This window comes from Phycodurus eques, chromosome 3, assembly GCF_024500275.1.
Source record: "Phycodurus eques isolate BA_2022a chromosome 3, UOR_Pequ_1.1, whole genome shotgun sequence".
In the NCBI taxonomy this organism is placed as follows: Eukaryota; Metazoa; Chordata; class Actinopteri; order Syngnathiformes; family Syngnathidae; genus Phycodurus; species Phycodurus eques.
Window position 1 is genome coordinate 33,279,367 of NC_084527.1, and position 16,055 is coordinate 33,295,421.

General features: G+C 42.3%; 1 protein-coding gene across 4 annotated transcripts in view; it reads left to right on the plus strand.

The window, feature by feature from the left end:
- The window catches only part of stxbp1b (syntaxin binding protein 1b), a 76,867-nt gene that overhangs the window by 26,737 nt on the left and 34,075 nt on the right, over positions 1 to 16,055 (plus strand). For all 4 annotated transcript variants that reach the window (XM_061673147.1, XM_061673146.1, XM_061673144.1 and 1 more), the window contains 3 exons: positions 926 to 1,029; positions 2,796 to 2,944; positions 9,400 to 9,484. In XM_061673147.1, coding sequence (XP_061529131.1) covers positions 926 to 1,029; positions 2,796 to 2,944; positions 9,400 to 9,484 — 338 coding nt within the window. The remainder of the gene's footprint in view (positions 1 to 925; positions 1,030 to 2,795; positions 2,945 to 9,399; positions 9,485 to 16,055) is intronic.

Sequence of the window (16,055 nt, forward strand, 5' to 3'; positions counted from 1 at the left end):
GAGGTCAAAGTTTGCTGAACAACATTTGGACACGCCAGTTAAATACTGGGAGAATATAGTCTGGTCTATTGAGAGCAAAATTGAACTCTTTGGTTGTCATAATGGACACCACGTTTGGAGAAAAAATGCCTAAAAACACCATACCAAAAAAAAACCCCCTAAAAACACCATACCAACAGTGAATGCCATCTACGAGGATGATGAAAATGAAACGAGGGTGGACATTTCAGCAGGATAATGATCCAAAACATACTGCCAAGGAAACTCTCAATTAGTTTCAAAGGAAAAAAAAAATAAAGCTGCTAGAGTGGCTCAGCCAATTCAATCAAAGATCTATGGAAAGAACTGAAACTCAAGGTCCATAAAAGAAGCTCACGGAACCTTCAAGATCTGAAGACTGCTTGTGTGGAGGAATGGGCCAAAATCACACCAGAGCAATGCATGTGACCAGTTTCTTGATACGGGAGGTGTCTTGAAACTGTCATTGCAAACAAAGGCTTTTGTACAAAGTGTTAAAAAGATACCAGTTGGCGTGTTCAATACTTTTTCACTGTGTCATTTCACATTATTACACATAGCTTAATTACTGAGCTTATTTCTTCTACTTTCTTTGTATGTATGGATAACTTGGGTTGTTCCCAACATCTGGTGAAATGTTCATGTCAATAGCACATTTGGAAATATATTTAATGAGAAAAATGGTGATGTGTTAAATACTTATTTCAGCCGCTGTACATTTTCTACAATATTTTTCAATAAGGCTTGCTAACTGCTGACTTACTGTTATAAACCTCAACCTGCAGGTTATATGGGGTTGTTTGTCTCTGCACATCCTTTAAAATGTAATTCATTAATTAAGCATTAATTGCTTCACTCAGTAATATTTATTGAATTGAACAACACATTTGTGTTTGATTTATTACAGCAATTCCAGACTCCATGTTTGGACTCTTGACCAACTCTCGCGCCGCCAAAGCCATGAAGGCCTTGACTGAGATCCATGTAGCCTTTCTGCCCTATGAATCTCAAGTAAGAAAGTGTATTTTACTGGGTATCCATGAAATCAGCTTATTATTACCTGCGCCAAGCGTAAATAACAATGGTGGTTATATTTTCATACAGTGCAGTGCCATGAAAAAGTATTTGCCCCCTTCTCAAATTATTATTTTTTGTGCATAGTTTCCCCACTTGAATTTTTAAGATGATCAAATATCAGATAAAGATAACCCAAATAAACATAAAATGTAGATTTTAAATGGTGATTTTATTTATCAGGGGAAATAACTATCCAAAGCTACCTGGCCCTGTCATCTAATCACATTTTTTGGAAAGCTGACTTCATTTTCGCTGACCACACCCCAGACTGATTACTTCCAGACCTGTTCAATCAAGAAATCACATAAATAGAACCTGTCCGACAAAAGGAAGTCGGCCAAAAGATCTCAAAAAGGTGCAACAAAATGCCATTGACCATTCCGTCCTTCTGGATGGAATTTCAGGTACAATGTGAAACTGGTTTACTCTAACTTGAAAAATAGAAAGAAAAAAAATAGATGTAGATTTTGTAATGTCTGTGTTACTAATCACATTTCTTCCTTAGCTCCCCTCCAGTGCAGTCACTTAGGACTTCGTCCTTGGGCAACGACTGTTTTCATTGTAATTAGTATTATTAGTATTATTAAAAAGTATTCGCTCACCTGCTTTTATGATCTGAAGTGATATCCCCTTCCTAATCAATAGGGTTTAATATGACATTGGTCCGTGGCATGGTGGACGACTGGTTAGCAAATCCCGGCCCCGCCTGTGTGGCGTTTGCAAGTTCTCCCCGTGCCTGAGTGGGTTTTCTCCGGGTACTCCGGTTTCCTCCCGCATCCCAAAAACATGCATGGTAAGTTGATTGAAGATTCTAAATTGCCCTTAGGTGTGAGTGTGAGTGTGAATGGTTGTTTGTTTATATGTGCCCTGCGATTGGCTGGCGTCGAGTTCAGGTGTACCCCGCCTCTCACCCAAAGATAGCTGGGATAGGCTCCAGCACACCCGCGACCCTAGTGAGGATAAACGGAACGGAAGATAAATGAATGACGTCGGTCCAGCCTTAACCACTATAACAGCTTTAATTCGTCTGCAAAGGCTTCCCACAAGGTTTAGGAGTGTGTGTAGGGACCTTATGACCACTATTCCAGAAGCGTATTTGTGAGATCACACAGTGATGTTGGACGAAAAGGCCTGGCTCTAAGTCTCCGCTATAATTCATCTCAAAGGTGTTCTATCCTGTTGATGTCAGGAGTGTGTTAAGGCCAGTCAAGTTCTTCGACACCAAACTCTCTCGTCCATGTATATATGGACCTTGCTTTGTGCATTAGTGCACAGTCATGTTAGAAATGGAAGAACTGTTCCCACAGGTGTGGGAGCATCGATTTGTATTAGTTGCACAGGAAGGAACTCTGAAGGATTCAGCTTTTGAACAACTCATTGCTCCCAACTTTGTGGGAACAGTTTGGGGATGTTCCCTTCCTGGTCCAAATGTTTACTAAGCTTAGCGGTTGTTAACCCCTACTGAGTTCTGCCAACCCGCCTCAGGGGCATACTACAGTAACCGGTATGTGAATGGTTTGTTTCTCTTTGTACTGCATGTAAAAATTATATAGCACAGTGGAAAAAGTAGTAAAGCAAAACAAAAAACAAACAAAAACAAAAAATCAGGAAAGTAAATTAGGCACTACCTCTGTTCAAGGTATATTTTATTCTCCTGTTGACAAAAAGAGTTGGTTTAACCACATTTCCCTTTGGTACAGGTCTTCTCCCTGGATAAAGTAGATGCCTTTCAGGACTTCTACAGCCCCTTCAAAGCTGATGTGAAGAACAATATGCTTGAAGGTTGCGCTGAGCAGATTGCCACTCTCTGCGCTACGCTCAAAGAATATCCTGGAATCCGATACAGAGGGTGAGAGCAACAATAATAATGCATGAAACCATTTGGGTATCAGATTTTTTGACAGAAATTAACAATATTCATCCCAACAACCATAGTATACACAGTTGTGGTTGGAATTTTACATACAGTACACTCTTAATGGGCATATTATTTCCACGTTTGATTAATTACTTGAACAGTTCGTTTAACAGGGTGAAATAATTATACAATATACTGTAGCTCTTCAATGATCTTTCAAGGTCATTAATTCCTATTTCACGTTTACCGAGGCACCATTAGGGTTGGGCACAGAGAATCGAGAACCAATTGGAACCGGGACTAACGTTCCGGTTCTCCCGGAATCGTTCACATTTAAAGTTTTCGGTTCCCAGTTTCGATGTCTCGTCTGCCAACCCTGAAGAAGAGTGTGGCAAAAGCCAAAGAAGATGAAAGTGCACAAAGACGTGCTTGTGCCCAGTGGTGGTGGCGGCGAACAAAAATGTGTTTTAACTTTGTTAAAATGAATGCAGAGCTTCAGTGAAGTCAACTCATTTGGATGAGTGAAACAATAAAATACGTCTATGCTAACATTGAGACAGCTAACAAGGTAAACGGTTGGTGGCACTTTTGCACGGATGGTTTTTAGCGTTTATTTTAGTCTTCAAACCAACGTAAGAGCCAATGACGGGGAAAAAAAGCTTAACATTGAGCTAAAACTTCACCGTAGCAACTTTACATCACAAAGAATTGGGACAAAATTCACATAAGCCGGCCGTATTTCTGGGTGTTGTTAATAAATGGCTTTTGCTTTGCATAGTAGAGTTTCAAGTTGCACTTATGGATGTAGCGCTGAACTGTATTTACTGACATTGGTTTTCTGAAGTGTTCCTGAGCCCGTGTGGTGATATCCTTTACACATTGATGTCGGTTTTTGATGCAGTGCCACCTGAGGGATCGAAGGTCACGGGCATGCAATGTTGGTTTTCGGCCTTGCCGCTTACATGCAGTGATTTCTCCAGATTCTCTGAACCTTTTGATGATATTATGGACCGGAGATGATGAAATCCCTAAATTCCTTGCAATTGTACGTTGAGGTACATTGTCCTTCAAATTTATATGGTCACAGGGTTGAAATTAGGGTAACAGGGTTGCATTAAGTAAAATGGATGACTAGCTACATTATTTGTGATTACAGAGCATCATATAGAATAGTGACAAATAAATGCCCAAGACACCAAAGTGTTCTTTGAATAACTGTTAATACCTTCTGTCGCAGTTTTCCTCAAATAACACCCAAAAATATAAGTAATAATAATAATTAAAGAAACTAAAACTTGCCCTTTGGTTCAGAACATTGCTTTTAAAACTTTGATGGCTTGGCTGGCCTAGCCTATCAACATATTCACTCTAACACTGAGCTAAAAACATTTCACTCTAACACTTAGCTGAAAACCTGTCATCTGCTTTAGAACATCGGTCTTCTAATATTCCACTTTACTTTTCATGGCTGACCAGAGTGTTCCATTGGTCTGCTGTGATGGGCAGGTGGTCTGAGGGAACATTTTGTGGTGGTGGAATGATGGTCAGCATATCCTCAAAGGGATACCAATGGACATCCTCCCTCAACGGCCAGAAAAAGCGGATTTCCCCCACTCTGTGCATACATTTCACCTGGCAGTTGGTCTCATTCAGCTCTTGGATGATCCCTGGGTAGATGTGGCCCTCATACAGCAGGGCACACCACTTACCCATAACCTCTGGAGTATGACACTGCTCTTTTTCTGGTGTGCTGTGTGCTAGGTCTTCTGTGTGGTCATCTGTGGTATTAAAGCTGAAGCTTTTGGTTGGATTTCTGGCAATTACATTCCAGATTCCCATTTCCTGAACACATGCAGCTGATGTCGCAGTAGAATATTTTTACAGGTGACAAAGTAATCACCTGGCAAGGGAAATCAGTCATACACAAGTTAGTTCAAAGTGCTTTAACTCAATAAGAATCATGGTGAAGTTCATACCTAGTGAAGCCTCATTTTGGATGGTACTGCTGGAAGGTCAGCCGGCATTTCCTTCACTGCATCATCTACTGGACGTAAAACAATTTCACCTTTGATTGACCATCCTTCAGAGTTTGGTAAAGGGACATTCCTGTGGTAATATCAACTCCTTGGCTGACAAGCCTGTCAGCCCTCCTCTTCAGTGTGCCACCTATGCCATTTGGGGCTCCTTTGCCATGACTGGCTTCAAAGTAATTCCAGGTTCCACTACTTAAAAATTTCAGGAGAAAAAAGGTAAACGTTTCTACGCTGTTTGTATTGTGTACAGGGCCCATCGCTAAAGAAATGCACAGTTGTCACGTGGGAATTCTTCTCTAATTTCCTTCAGAATGAGCTCCATGTGTTTCCGTATTGCAGGTGGTCAGGTAGTCCCTTCAATCTTGATGCCTGATATGGTGCAGAAAGAGGTAGGAGCAGATTCTCCCCCCACGTGACAAACACAGTGTGTAAGGTGGCCTGTTGGTGGGATGCACCAAAATGAACAGACTGCACTTCTGCACTGTATTTGCAAGCATAGTTTTCTGAGAAATCAACATGGACTACACATTGGTTGGCAGAGAGGTTCTGCTTCAGGGCCCGTGAGAAAGCATACTGTTGCCTGATGTCATACAGATGACGCAAAACATCTGGAGCAAAGTGGCAAATGTGTCCCGTATTATGAATTGGAACTCATAGTGTGAATACAGTTTTTTTTTTATGTAAAGTTCATCATCCCATCGAGGTAATTGCTGCGACCATAATCAATTTGGACTACCATTAGGAAATAAAAGAAAACAATCAGTATGTAAAATTCAGAAATGTGTTTACATTATGTAGAGTAAGTAAATTATATCTCAGATAATGTCAATTGTTGAATTGAATTACAAATAATAGTTTTTAAAGTCTGAATAAACTGGAGGAGGTGCAAATCTGTACGAATGTTAGCTTTCTCTCAGGAGTAGAAGCTAGCTGTTTAGCTTGCTGTTACCGTTCACCAAGAGGACAAACTTACTTATGTAAATAATTGAAGAAAAAATAAAATAAATGTCTTATTCTGATCATATCCATAACAGGGTTGCATGAGGTAGAGTGAGACATTCAATCAAGGCTAACTATGTTATTAAAAATATGAAAACTAGAAGAGAGGACATACCTTTGCTCTACCCATTCTTTTGGAAACGTGTTTGATGATGTCAAGTCCAGCGTATCATGTGATTCAGTGCTTTCTTCTTCTACTATGCTAAAAAGGTTATGGTAACAGTGTTGCGTGCATATTGTGGGACACATGCTCCATGAATAATTATTATTTGAAATATGTTTAGTAAAACAAATGTTCCCACAGTTACAAGAGACAGCAATGAAACAAATACCCCCAAAAATGAAATTAAAATTTCATTTTAACTGTTCAATTTGAGATTCAATTTGGTCACTAGGGGGGTGGGACAAGAGAAAAATTGCATTTTAGGGGGTACTTTTTAAAACTATTTTCAAGCATTCTTTTCCTCTTAAGTTTTTTTAGATTTGGTCTCAGGACAAGTACATTTACTCAGAAACTGCATGTTTTAGTATTTTGTATGTGGATTATTTAAAATTTGAAGGGTGGGACGTAAAAATGTCCTCCAATTCTGGATTGACCCAAACCTAAAACTGGAAACAAAACATGACTGGTAAAATAACTGAGTGACAACTGGCGACTATGACGTGACACAGGCAGAGACAATGACACCTGAAAGAAACCAGGGAACTAAATACAAATACAGATTGACGAGATAATGAGGAACACCTGGACAAGACATGAGTGGCTGGAGGGAGATGATTGGTCGACACAAGGTAGAAGCTTGACGAGAACAGGTGGGCACACAAGACATGGAAAACATGAAACAAAACCAAACAACCCAAACGAAAACAGACGATGACAGTACCACACACACCCCCAGCCCCCTTAAGGAACGGATCCCAGACGTTACCCAAAAGTTACAACTTCATAAAAAAAGAAAAAAAAGAAAAAGAAAATAAAGTAATCAACACATTGTGTGGAAGGGGGCAGAGTCGCCCCTCAGGGTTGGTCAGTCTGGTGCAAGGTGAGGTGCTTGGCTGGGCTAGGACGCCTAGCACCAGGGTCTTCACAGGGCCATTCAGGCGGATGGCCATGATGCCGAACCCAATGGTAATGCAGGGGCCAGGCAATAGGGTCGGGTGGTGGCCGCAGCTGCGGGGGAGCGGGATCGGGAGCCTGGTGCAGCCACCGAGGAGCGGGAACGGGAGCCTGGCGCAGCCGTCGAGGAGCAGGAAGGGGGTCTGCAGTCGCTTCCTCTGCCTGCCGCCATTGAGGTTTGGGAGCAGATGACACAAGGGGGGCAGAGTGCACAGTGACTCGGGAAGGTAAACTAGGAAAAACGGGTGGTGCGGAACAAGGTGGCTTGGGGGCCGGTTTGGATGGACGTGACTTAATTGGAGGCGTGGAACCAGGTGTGGGAACTGGTGAAAAATTAAGTGACTTGGGAACAGGGGAAAATAAACATGATAATATGACCTATATTTGGGCGCCTCTGTTGGCCACCACGCGGCGGTCCCAGATAAATGGCCAAACGGATGGTAAAGGTAAAGGTCAGAGGGTAAAGGTCAGAGGGAACGGACTTAGGCTTGGAGTCGCAGGGGTTGGGAAAGGAAAAACGTGACAAAAACTGACTAGGACGGGAAAAACTAGGGAAGGAACCAGAAAAATCTAAATCCGTGTCAGAGTCAGAATTAGACAGGTCAACTAAATCGGGGCCATCTTCACAATCTGAAAAATCTGAATCTAAAAAAAAAACATGTGGAGGTAAAATGGTAGGGCATGGTGAATAACTAGGAAAAGTGGGAGACACAGGTGAAAAGGACAGAGAAGATGGAACGATAGGGCTGGAGGGTAGGTATGGTTGGCAGGCTGAGGGTGCTGGGAGGCAGACTGGTGGCGTGCAGGGTGACGGCGTATTCTTCCCGCTGGGTCCTGTTCTGGTCAGTTCATTCTGTCATGGTTTAGGGTTTTTGAAGGAGAGGAAATGGCAAAACATTTTAATTTCCCTAAAAAAGGCAAACAAGGAACATGGAAAAAGCAAACTGAGTCGCACAACTGATAACTAGGGATGTTACGAGATGTGGCGAGTCTTCGAGGCGTGTCGAGAAATGGAGGGGGCGTTTCTGCAAAGCGCGTATCGAGGCTTGCTTCATTTAGGGGTGGACCCGGATGTGATGACGTCCGAAGCCTCGCTGCCCGGCTGTACCACTGACCGATTCGGGAAGTGCTTCACGGTATCTAAACCCCTCATGTAGGCTCCGTTCAAAATGTGTGTGTGTGGGTTTTTTTTTTTTATATATAGAGTTGCGGTCAGCTCAGTTTGGATAAAGACTGTGTAGTTTGTATAGGCTAGTAGAGTTTGGAGTGTTGACACCAGTTTGGACAGTATTCGTCACCCCTCGGAATCCTTGGAAAGAGGCTCCTGCCCGCTAACCCAGCACCCTGGTCTAATGGCCCAGCCGTTGGTGCACTCGACTCTCAAGCTGCGTTATGGTGGTCGCCTGAGTTTGAACCCCAAACAGCACAGCACAGCACAGCACTTGCACAAGGAACTATCAATTGAGGCTTATCAATTATCTTTGTTTGTCAAAAACTGAATTTTCCACCCTTTATTTTATTCATGGAGAAAGTATTTATTGTGTTCACAGAAGGTAAGGTAAAATAAAACCTCACTGGGAGAGGAGAAATTACTGTTCCCCAATTTAAAAATGAGACGCAGCACATACTGTATGTGGTAACGATACAGCTGCCTGTGATTATGCACATGGCCAGCAGGTGGTTTTGTGTGCAATGATGCATCAAGAAATGAACCTGACAATGATAATGAACCGACAAGAACTGAAAGAAACCAGGGACCTAAATACAAACAGATAGACGAGACAAAGAGGAACACCTAGACAAGACACGAGTGGCTGGAGGAAGCTGATTGGTCGACACAAGGTAGAAGGTAGACGAGAACAGGTGGACACAATAACTAAATGAGGACACAAGACATGACAAACATGGAACACAGGAAAATGTTAAACAATACCAAACAAAACAACCCATAACAAAACATAGACCTTGACACAGTTACTTCTTCTCACCAACAATAATTACTTTTGCACGCACGCACATGTTGTTGAATGAAGAAAAAAATAGCCTCCACCAAAAAGGAAACTTCTCATCCAGGGGAAATGGGCAGGTGCTTAAGCAGCACTAGGAGTTTATTTGTGCACACACACGCCCACACTGTTTGGGTATTGTTTATCAACTTGCTCCTAGCCATGAGTGCAAGCTCTAGCGCTGAAAGACTAAAACAGTTTAACAATTTTAGGGGGGTACAGGATGTACAGTATTTTGAAAATAACCCACTCAACATTGTACTGTAAGTATGTTGTTTTTGTCTTATTCAGAGAGTACAAAGACTGCGCTGTTCTGGCCCAAATGCTACAGGACAAGCTGGATGGCTACAAGGCTGATGACCCCAGCATGGGAGAGGTGGGTGGTTTTCCTTTAAAAAAATAATAACCAAGGCAACAGAAAATTCAATATTCTGTACAAAATGTCAAAATACCCACACGTTTATAACTTTTTTGACTTAATAAAACAAAGTATGTACTACCTAGGAACTGTAATTAAAGTTGATTAAAATGTTTGGTCATCTGTGTGGACAATATGTGCAGAAATCTGTACGTAAGCATGGTGTTTGAATAAGACCAGGCATTTATAAAGTTCTTGCACACTAACCTGTTGTTAATCCTAATCCTTCTTACACTACTTCAAAAAGGAATGGTATTCACAAATGTCTTTCGGTCTAGCTATTGTTCTGACAATACAAGTATTTCAAATGGACACTATATTTAAATAAATGCTTCAGTTTTTACAGAAGTGCATTCGTGAGGTTACACGCTGATGTCAGACAAGAAGGCCTGGCTCTCAGTCTCCACTTTAATTCATCCAAAAGTGTAATATAGGATTGAGGTCAGGATTGTGCAGGCCAGTCATGTTCATCCACATCGAACTCTCTCATCCGTGTCTTTAGGAACCTTGATTTGCGCACTGATGCACAGTCATGTTGGAACAGGAAAGGGCCATCTCCACATTGTTCCCACAAAGTTGGAAATGTCCAAAATATTAGCCCCCAAGCTCCCGTGAAAGAACTTTGAATGCTTCATCATACCAAGGAGAGGTTCTGCACAGTCCAGCAGTTTGGGGATTATGCCATCCTGTTCCAACATGTCTGTGCACCAGTGCACAAAGCAAATTTGGTGTGGTTTAACTTGACTGGCCTGCACAGTCCTACCCAGAACACCTCTGGGTTGATTTCGAGTGGACAGTGAGCCAAACCAGAATGTTAACCCTAAGAAAATTACTGAATAATGTGCAGGACACTTAATCATTTTCATGTAATTGTACAGTGCATTCATACATTTTATTTCCTGGGGACGAAAATAGCATCGATTTGGTAGAATGGTCCATATAAGCTTTAACATAATATGGGGGTTTGCTCTGTTTGAGCACAATGCAGCCCTATGGGGGGCACAAGCCAGTACAAACTGTAGGCCGGTCCCAAGCCCGGATAAATGCAGAGAGTTGCGTCAGGAAGGGAATCCGGCTTAAAACTTTGCCAAACAAATATGAGCGTTCATCCAAAGAATTCCATACTGGATCGGTCGTGGCCCGGGTTAACAACGTCCGCCACCGGCGGCATCAACCTACAGGGCACCGGTGGAAATTGAGCTACTGTGGGTTGAAGTCGAAGAAGAAGAAGAGGTGGAAAGCAGGTTCTTCAGCAGAAAGAGAAGAGGAAAGATGGTAATATGTTGACTGGTGTCAGTCGTGTGCTAGATAGATGGAAAGAATACTTCGAGGAGTTGATGAATGAGGAAAATGAGAGAGAAGGGAGAGTAGAAGAGGCAAGTGTGGTGGAGCAGGAAGTGGCAATGATTAGTAAGGCGGAAGTTAGAAAGGCATTAAAGAGGATGAAAAGTGGAAAGGCAGTTGGTCCTGATGATATTCCAGTGGAGGTATGGAAGCATCTAGGAGAGGTGGCTGTGGAGTTTTTGACCAGCTTGTTCAATAGAATTCTAGGGTGTGAGAAGATGCCTGAGGAATGGAGGAAAAGTGTGCTGGTGCCCATTTTTAAGAACAAGGGTGATGTGCAGAGCTGTAAAGTTGATGAGCCACACAATTAAGTTATGGGAAAGAGTATTGGAGGCCAGACAGAAGTGAGTATTTGCGAGCAACAGTATGGTTCATGCCTAGAAAGAGTACCACAGATGCATTATTTGTTGATGGAAAAGTACAGAGAAGGTCAGAAGGAGCTACATTGTGTCCTTGTAGATCTAGAGAAAGCCTATGACAGAGTACCCAGAGAGGAACTGTGGTACTGCATGCGGACGTCTGGAGTGGCAGAGAAGTATGTTAGAATAATACAGGACATGTACGAGGGCAGCAGAACAGCGGTGAGGTGTGCTGTAGGTGTGACAGAAGAATTTAAGGTGGAAGTGCGACTACATCAGGGATATGACCTGAGGCCCTTCCTGTTTGTAGTGGTGATGGATAGGCTGACAGATGAGGTAAGACTGGAATCCCCGTGGACCATGGTGTTTGCAGATGACATTGTGATCTTCAATGAAACCAGGGAGCAGGTGGAGGAACAGTTAGAAAGATGGAGGCATCCACTGGAAAGCAGGGGAATGAAGATTAGCCAAATAGCAAAGGTGGAGGACTTTAAATACTTGGGGTCAACCGTCCACAGCAATGTTGAGTGTGGTCAGGAAGTGAAGAAACGGTTCCAAGCAGGGATGAACGGGTCGAGGAAGGTGTCAGGTGTGTTATGTGACAGAAGAGTCTCTGCTAGGACGAAGGGCAAAGTTTATAAAACAGTGGTGAGGCCAGTCATGATGTACGGATTAGAGACAGTGGCACTGAAGAGGCAACAGGAAGCAGAGCTTGAGTTTGCGGAAATGAAGATGTTGAGGTTCGCTCTCGGAGTGACCAGGTTGGATAAAATTAGAAATGAGCTCATCAGAGGGACAGCCGAGGTTCAATGTTTTGGAGAAAAGTTAGAGAGAGCAGACTTCGATGGTTTGGACACGTCCAGAGGAGAGATAGTGTGTCTATTGGTAGAAGGATGATGTGGATGGAGCTGCCAGGCAAGAGAGCTAGAGGAAGACCAAAGAGAAGGTTGATGGATGTCGTGAGGGAAGACATGAGGGCAGTTGATGTTCGAGAGGAGCATGCAGGAGATAGGCTTACATGGAAAAGGAGGACGCGCTGTGGCGACCCCTAAAGGGACAAGCCGAAAGGAAAAGAAGAGACTCAGTTTGAGCGCATGGTAAACAATACGTTTACATCGTTATTTTTAACGTGTCTTAATGTAGGCTACCGTCAATGCAGTTACATAGCTCATGGTGACATCATGTGCATGACTTCGCTCTTCTTCAAACAATACTATTGATTTATGACACCGTGAAGTGCAACCAATGTATAAAAAGCTTACTTGTCACAAAATAATGCACCCTTACTAAACTATTTGAAGTCGAAATTGCTGACTTGTCTGTCATTCTCTAAACTCATTGACAAAGCAGTTCACCAAGGAGGCTTTATATATCAGGCTTTGCAGACTTTTTTCGAAGTATCTTTTGGCTCCTGTAAGCAAAATGTTTTCCCATCGTGTTTCATGGTCTGAAAGCTTGCACAAATTTAGGGGACAAAAATGTCGCTCCTTCACCGCGCTGTGACACAGAGGACCAATAGGATCAGCGCAAGACCTTGTGTCCACACACACACACACACACACACAAACATAGCATGACCCTTAGTTATGAGGACCCAAATGGTTTACCTGGACATTACCCATACACACAAACAAAAAAAAAAAAAAGTCAACCTCAAAAACAAAGGGATAATGTTAAGTCTGAAGACAAATTGCAGTACACTGTTGTTTTTTAAAACAAATTTATAATAAAGAAATTGAAAATCCAACAAAGCACAGAGGAAAAAGGCAAGATAGCATTTACTGTACTTCAAACAACTGAGCAGCAACATTCAGTTTGCAAAAAACGTGCTTGGATTTGAAATCCATTTTATAAAATATATTTTTTTTTTTAATAAAACAAAGTGCAGAGATACAAAAACAATGCACCGAGGAAAAATCTAATATAAAGCTGTAAAATGGTCTTAAACTTTCTTTTTGAACAGGGTTGTCCAAACTGCAAACTAGTACTGAAACCGGTACTGTAACCATTACTGACTCATGGCAACTCAGGGGCCCATGTTTAAACTATTTCATCTTCTCTTTTCAGCATTTTGAAAATCATCACCATACCTTCTAAATCAATCTCATCTAGAGATTTTCCTTGAAACTATGAAAGAGACCCTCGCTCCATTGCAAGGAGAAGCTTGGAGATTTTTGCCATTTCTATTGTTGCTTCCGGTAGCCGATAAAAGTGTCTATGGACCCGAATGTCGTGGCCCAAAAAGTTGGCCAGTTGGTCCAGTTCATTATTCTTCAGGGTAAGAATCTGGGACAGTGTTGCAACATGCTTGCGAAGATGTGTAGACCTGAGATATTCCGGATTCTTTGCACCACACAGGCTCGCAAAAATCCTGATGGAGTCCTGTCCCCTGTAGAAGCTGGTAGAGGGACACTGCGGCCTTGCAAATAGGAAAGGGTCTCTTTTGTCTACTAGAAGCGTTGCTACATTGACAACCTCAGGGTTTAACAAAAGAGCAACTTTTCTGCTTCTTTTTCCCATAATCTCTACCCTGCTGAAGTGCTTGGCCAACCTTTGCTCAAACGGTGAGAGGCCAACTGCTATGTCCTCATGGAGCTCAGTCCGGTCCCGTTTCTCAAAACACTCTAGTGTCATTTTAGAGACCTCTCCGGCACGACATCTGTTAAAGGTAATGATCTGAGCAAGTGTCACTCTAGCAGCTTCAGCATAAGTCTGGGGTGACGCATGGTTTTTCAGGTTTTCAACAGCCTCAGCTGTCTTCTTATTCAAGTACTGATGGAAAATCTGCACATCCTGTGTGAAGGGTATGGTAGAGGCTTTGTTGAATTTTGATTTGTTCAACGTAGCGAGGGCAGTGTGGGAGATGAGCTCTGTCCATTCATTTGCGCATAACTTTTATTATAACTTATATATTAAGCATATCCATGCTTATTATAGAGCGATTGTCCAAGTTGCAGTATCAAGAAATCCTTTCGAGCTACAGATACTACCTCATCTTGCTTCATATATCTAAGCAGCTTCCAGACACCAGGGCTAATTGCTTGAGAGAATGTTGACTCTGCAACATCAGCCAGAGCTAAGACTTTGGCTCTACCGGTAGCTTCTGTATCTGTCATGGCCTTTGAAGGGCATCGAGGCAAGTGGCAGTTCCTTGCGAACAAACATGCCTTTACAATATAAACAATGCACATATGTTTTGGTATTAATTAAAACATTTGATTTTGTTGGTCTTCCATTCAGTTTTATTGCCCCATTCTCATTTTTCATAACCTCTTGGTTATGGTTGTAATTACCCTTGTTCTGGAGTTTCTCAAGTAAAAGTTTTCTCTCTTTAAAATGTTTAGGGAGCAAGAATGCTTTGGCAATATCAGGCTCTTCTTTTTCATGCATTTGAATTTTTGTGGGTGGAAAAAGAATCAGAGTTTAGTGCCGTCTCCACGATTGCCACTTTATCAGAAAAATGAGACTTCATTACAGTTTCTTCCTTAAATGTTGGAGGCTTCTGAGGATTGCTTGTGGTGGGATCATGATCAGAACAGGGTGCATTATCACGTACGAGGTCGTCATCAATGCCAAGTTTGTCAGTGTTGAAAACTGCCGTGTCCCCCCGGCAATTTGTGTGTTTTAGCAGATGGCTTTTACTCTTCTTAGAAGACTCTGAGGTAGATGGTGCCATCTTATTGTGTGCTGGCATTAGACTATTGATGGTTGAAAGGCTATCATCACAATCAATATTTGCAGTCTGAGGTGCACACTCTTCATCAGAGCTGAATCCACCACTACATAGTTTTTTTCAAATTGTAACCAGACAGATCCAACTTGCCTTTTTCTTGTCAGTCAGGTCTGGTACAGCTTTCTGAGTCTCAGAGATGGACGGTTCTTTGCAGGGTTTCTTTAAGTGTACGGAAGAAATGGATGGACATGTCAAACTTGTATAAGTGGTTGAGATAGCCTTGTGTAAAGCCACAGGTTTTGCAGTTGTGATGTGTACACATTTCTACAGGGAACCAGCTCACCTACTCAGTACTTCAGTGCTATACAGTAACACCAAAACCTGGACAAAAAATACTTCCCCTTTTGAAGAAAATCTAGCAACACCAATGCAGCAAGTATACTGAAAATTATGTATGCAAGTTGTAGAAGTGATAAAGGTAAGCGTTGTCTTAATCTATGTAGCTAAAATCAAGGCGCAGACAACAGTGAGATGCAAACTTGACTAAACTGATTGATCTGTATGGGAAGAAATATCATGGTCCTCTCAGAGTAAGAGGTGTCCTTACAATCCATGTCTGTGACGGGTCCATCCCCCAACACACACACACACACACACACACACACACACACACACACAACTTCCTGAACGTGCTGCACTGATTTCGAATGATGTTTGACAAATGACCGTATCTGCTGTACTTACAAGACACACTGACCAGACAGCCCTTAAAGCTAACCAAGTATTCTAAACAGCAGTCCCGGTGAAACAACCTTTATCTAAGCTACCTATATGTTACGTGTGGCCAGTGTGTGTAAGACGAAATCATTCCAACGTACCTTCTCATTCTCTGGTGGGCCTGGAGCTGCACTAAGCTCTGCCACAGCCCCTTGCGTCTCAGCAGCAGACATTTCCTGTAAAAGATAGGCACAACTTCAAGAACATTTAACCAGCATGTGCAATAACGCTGGGAATTTGTCTGGCAGAAAGTCTGCTTACAAGCAGGGACACATGAAAGGAGATCCCAGAATATAAAAACTGCTGGCACAAAAGCAACTGCAACACGTCACAGATGAATAACTCTATAAATATCCACTGTTTCATTCACTGCTAG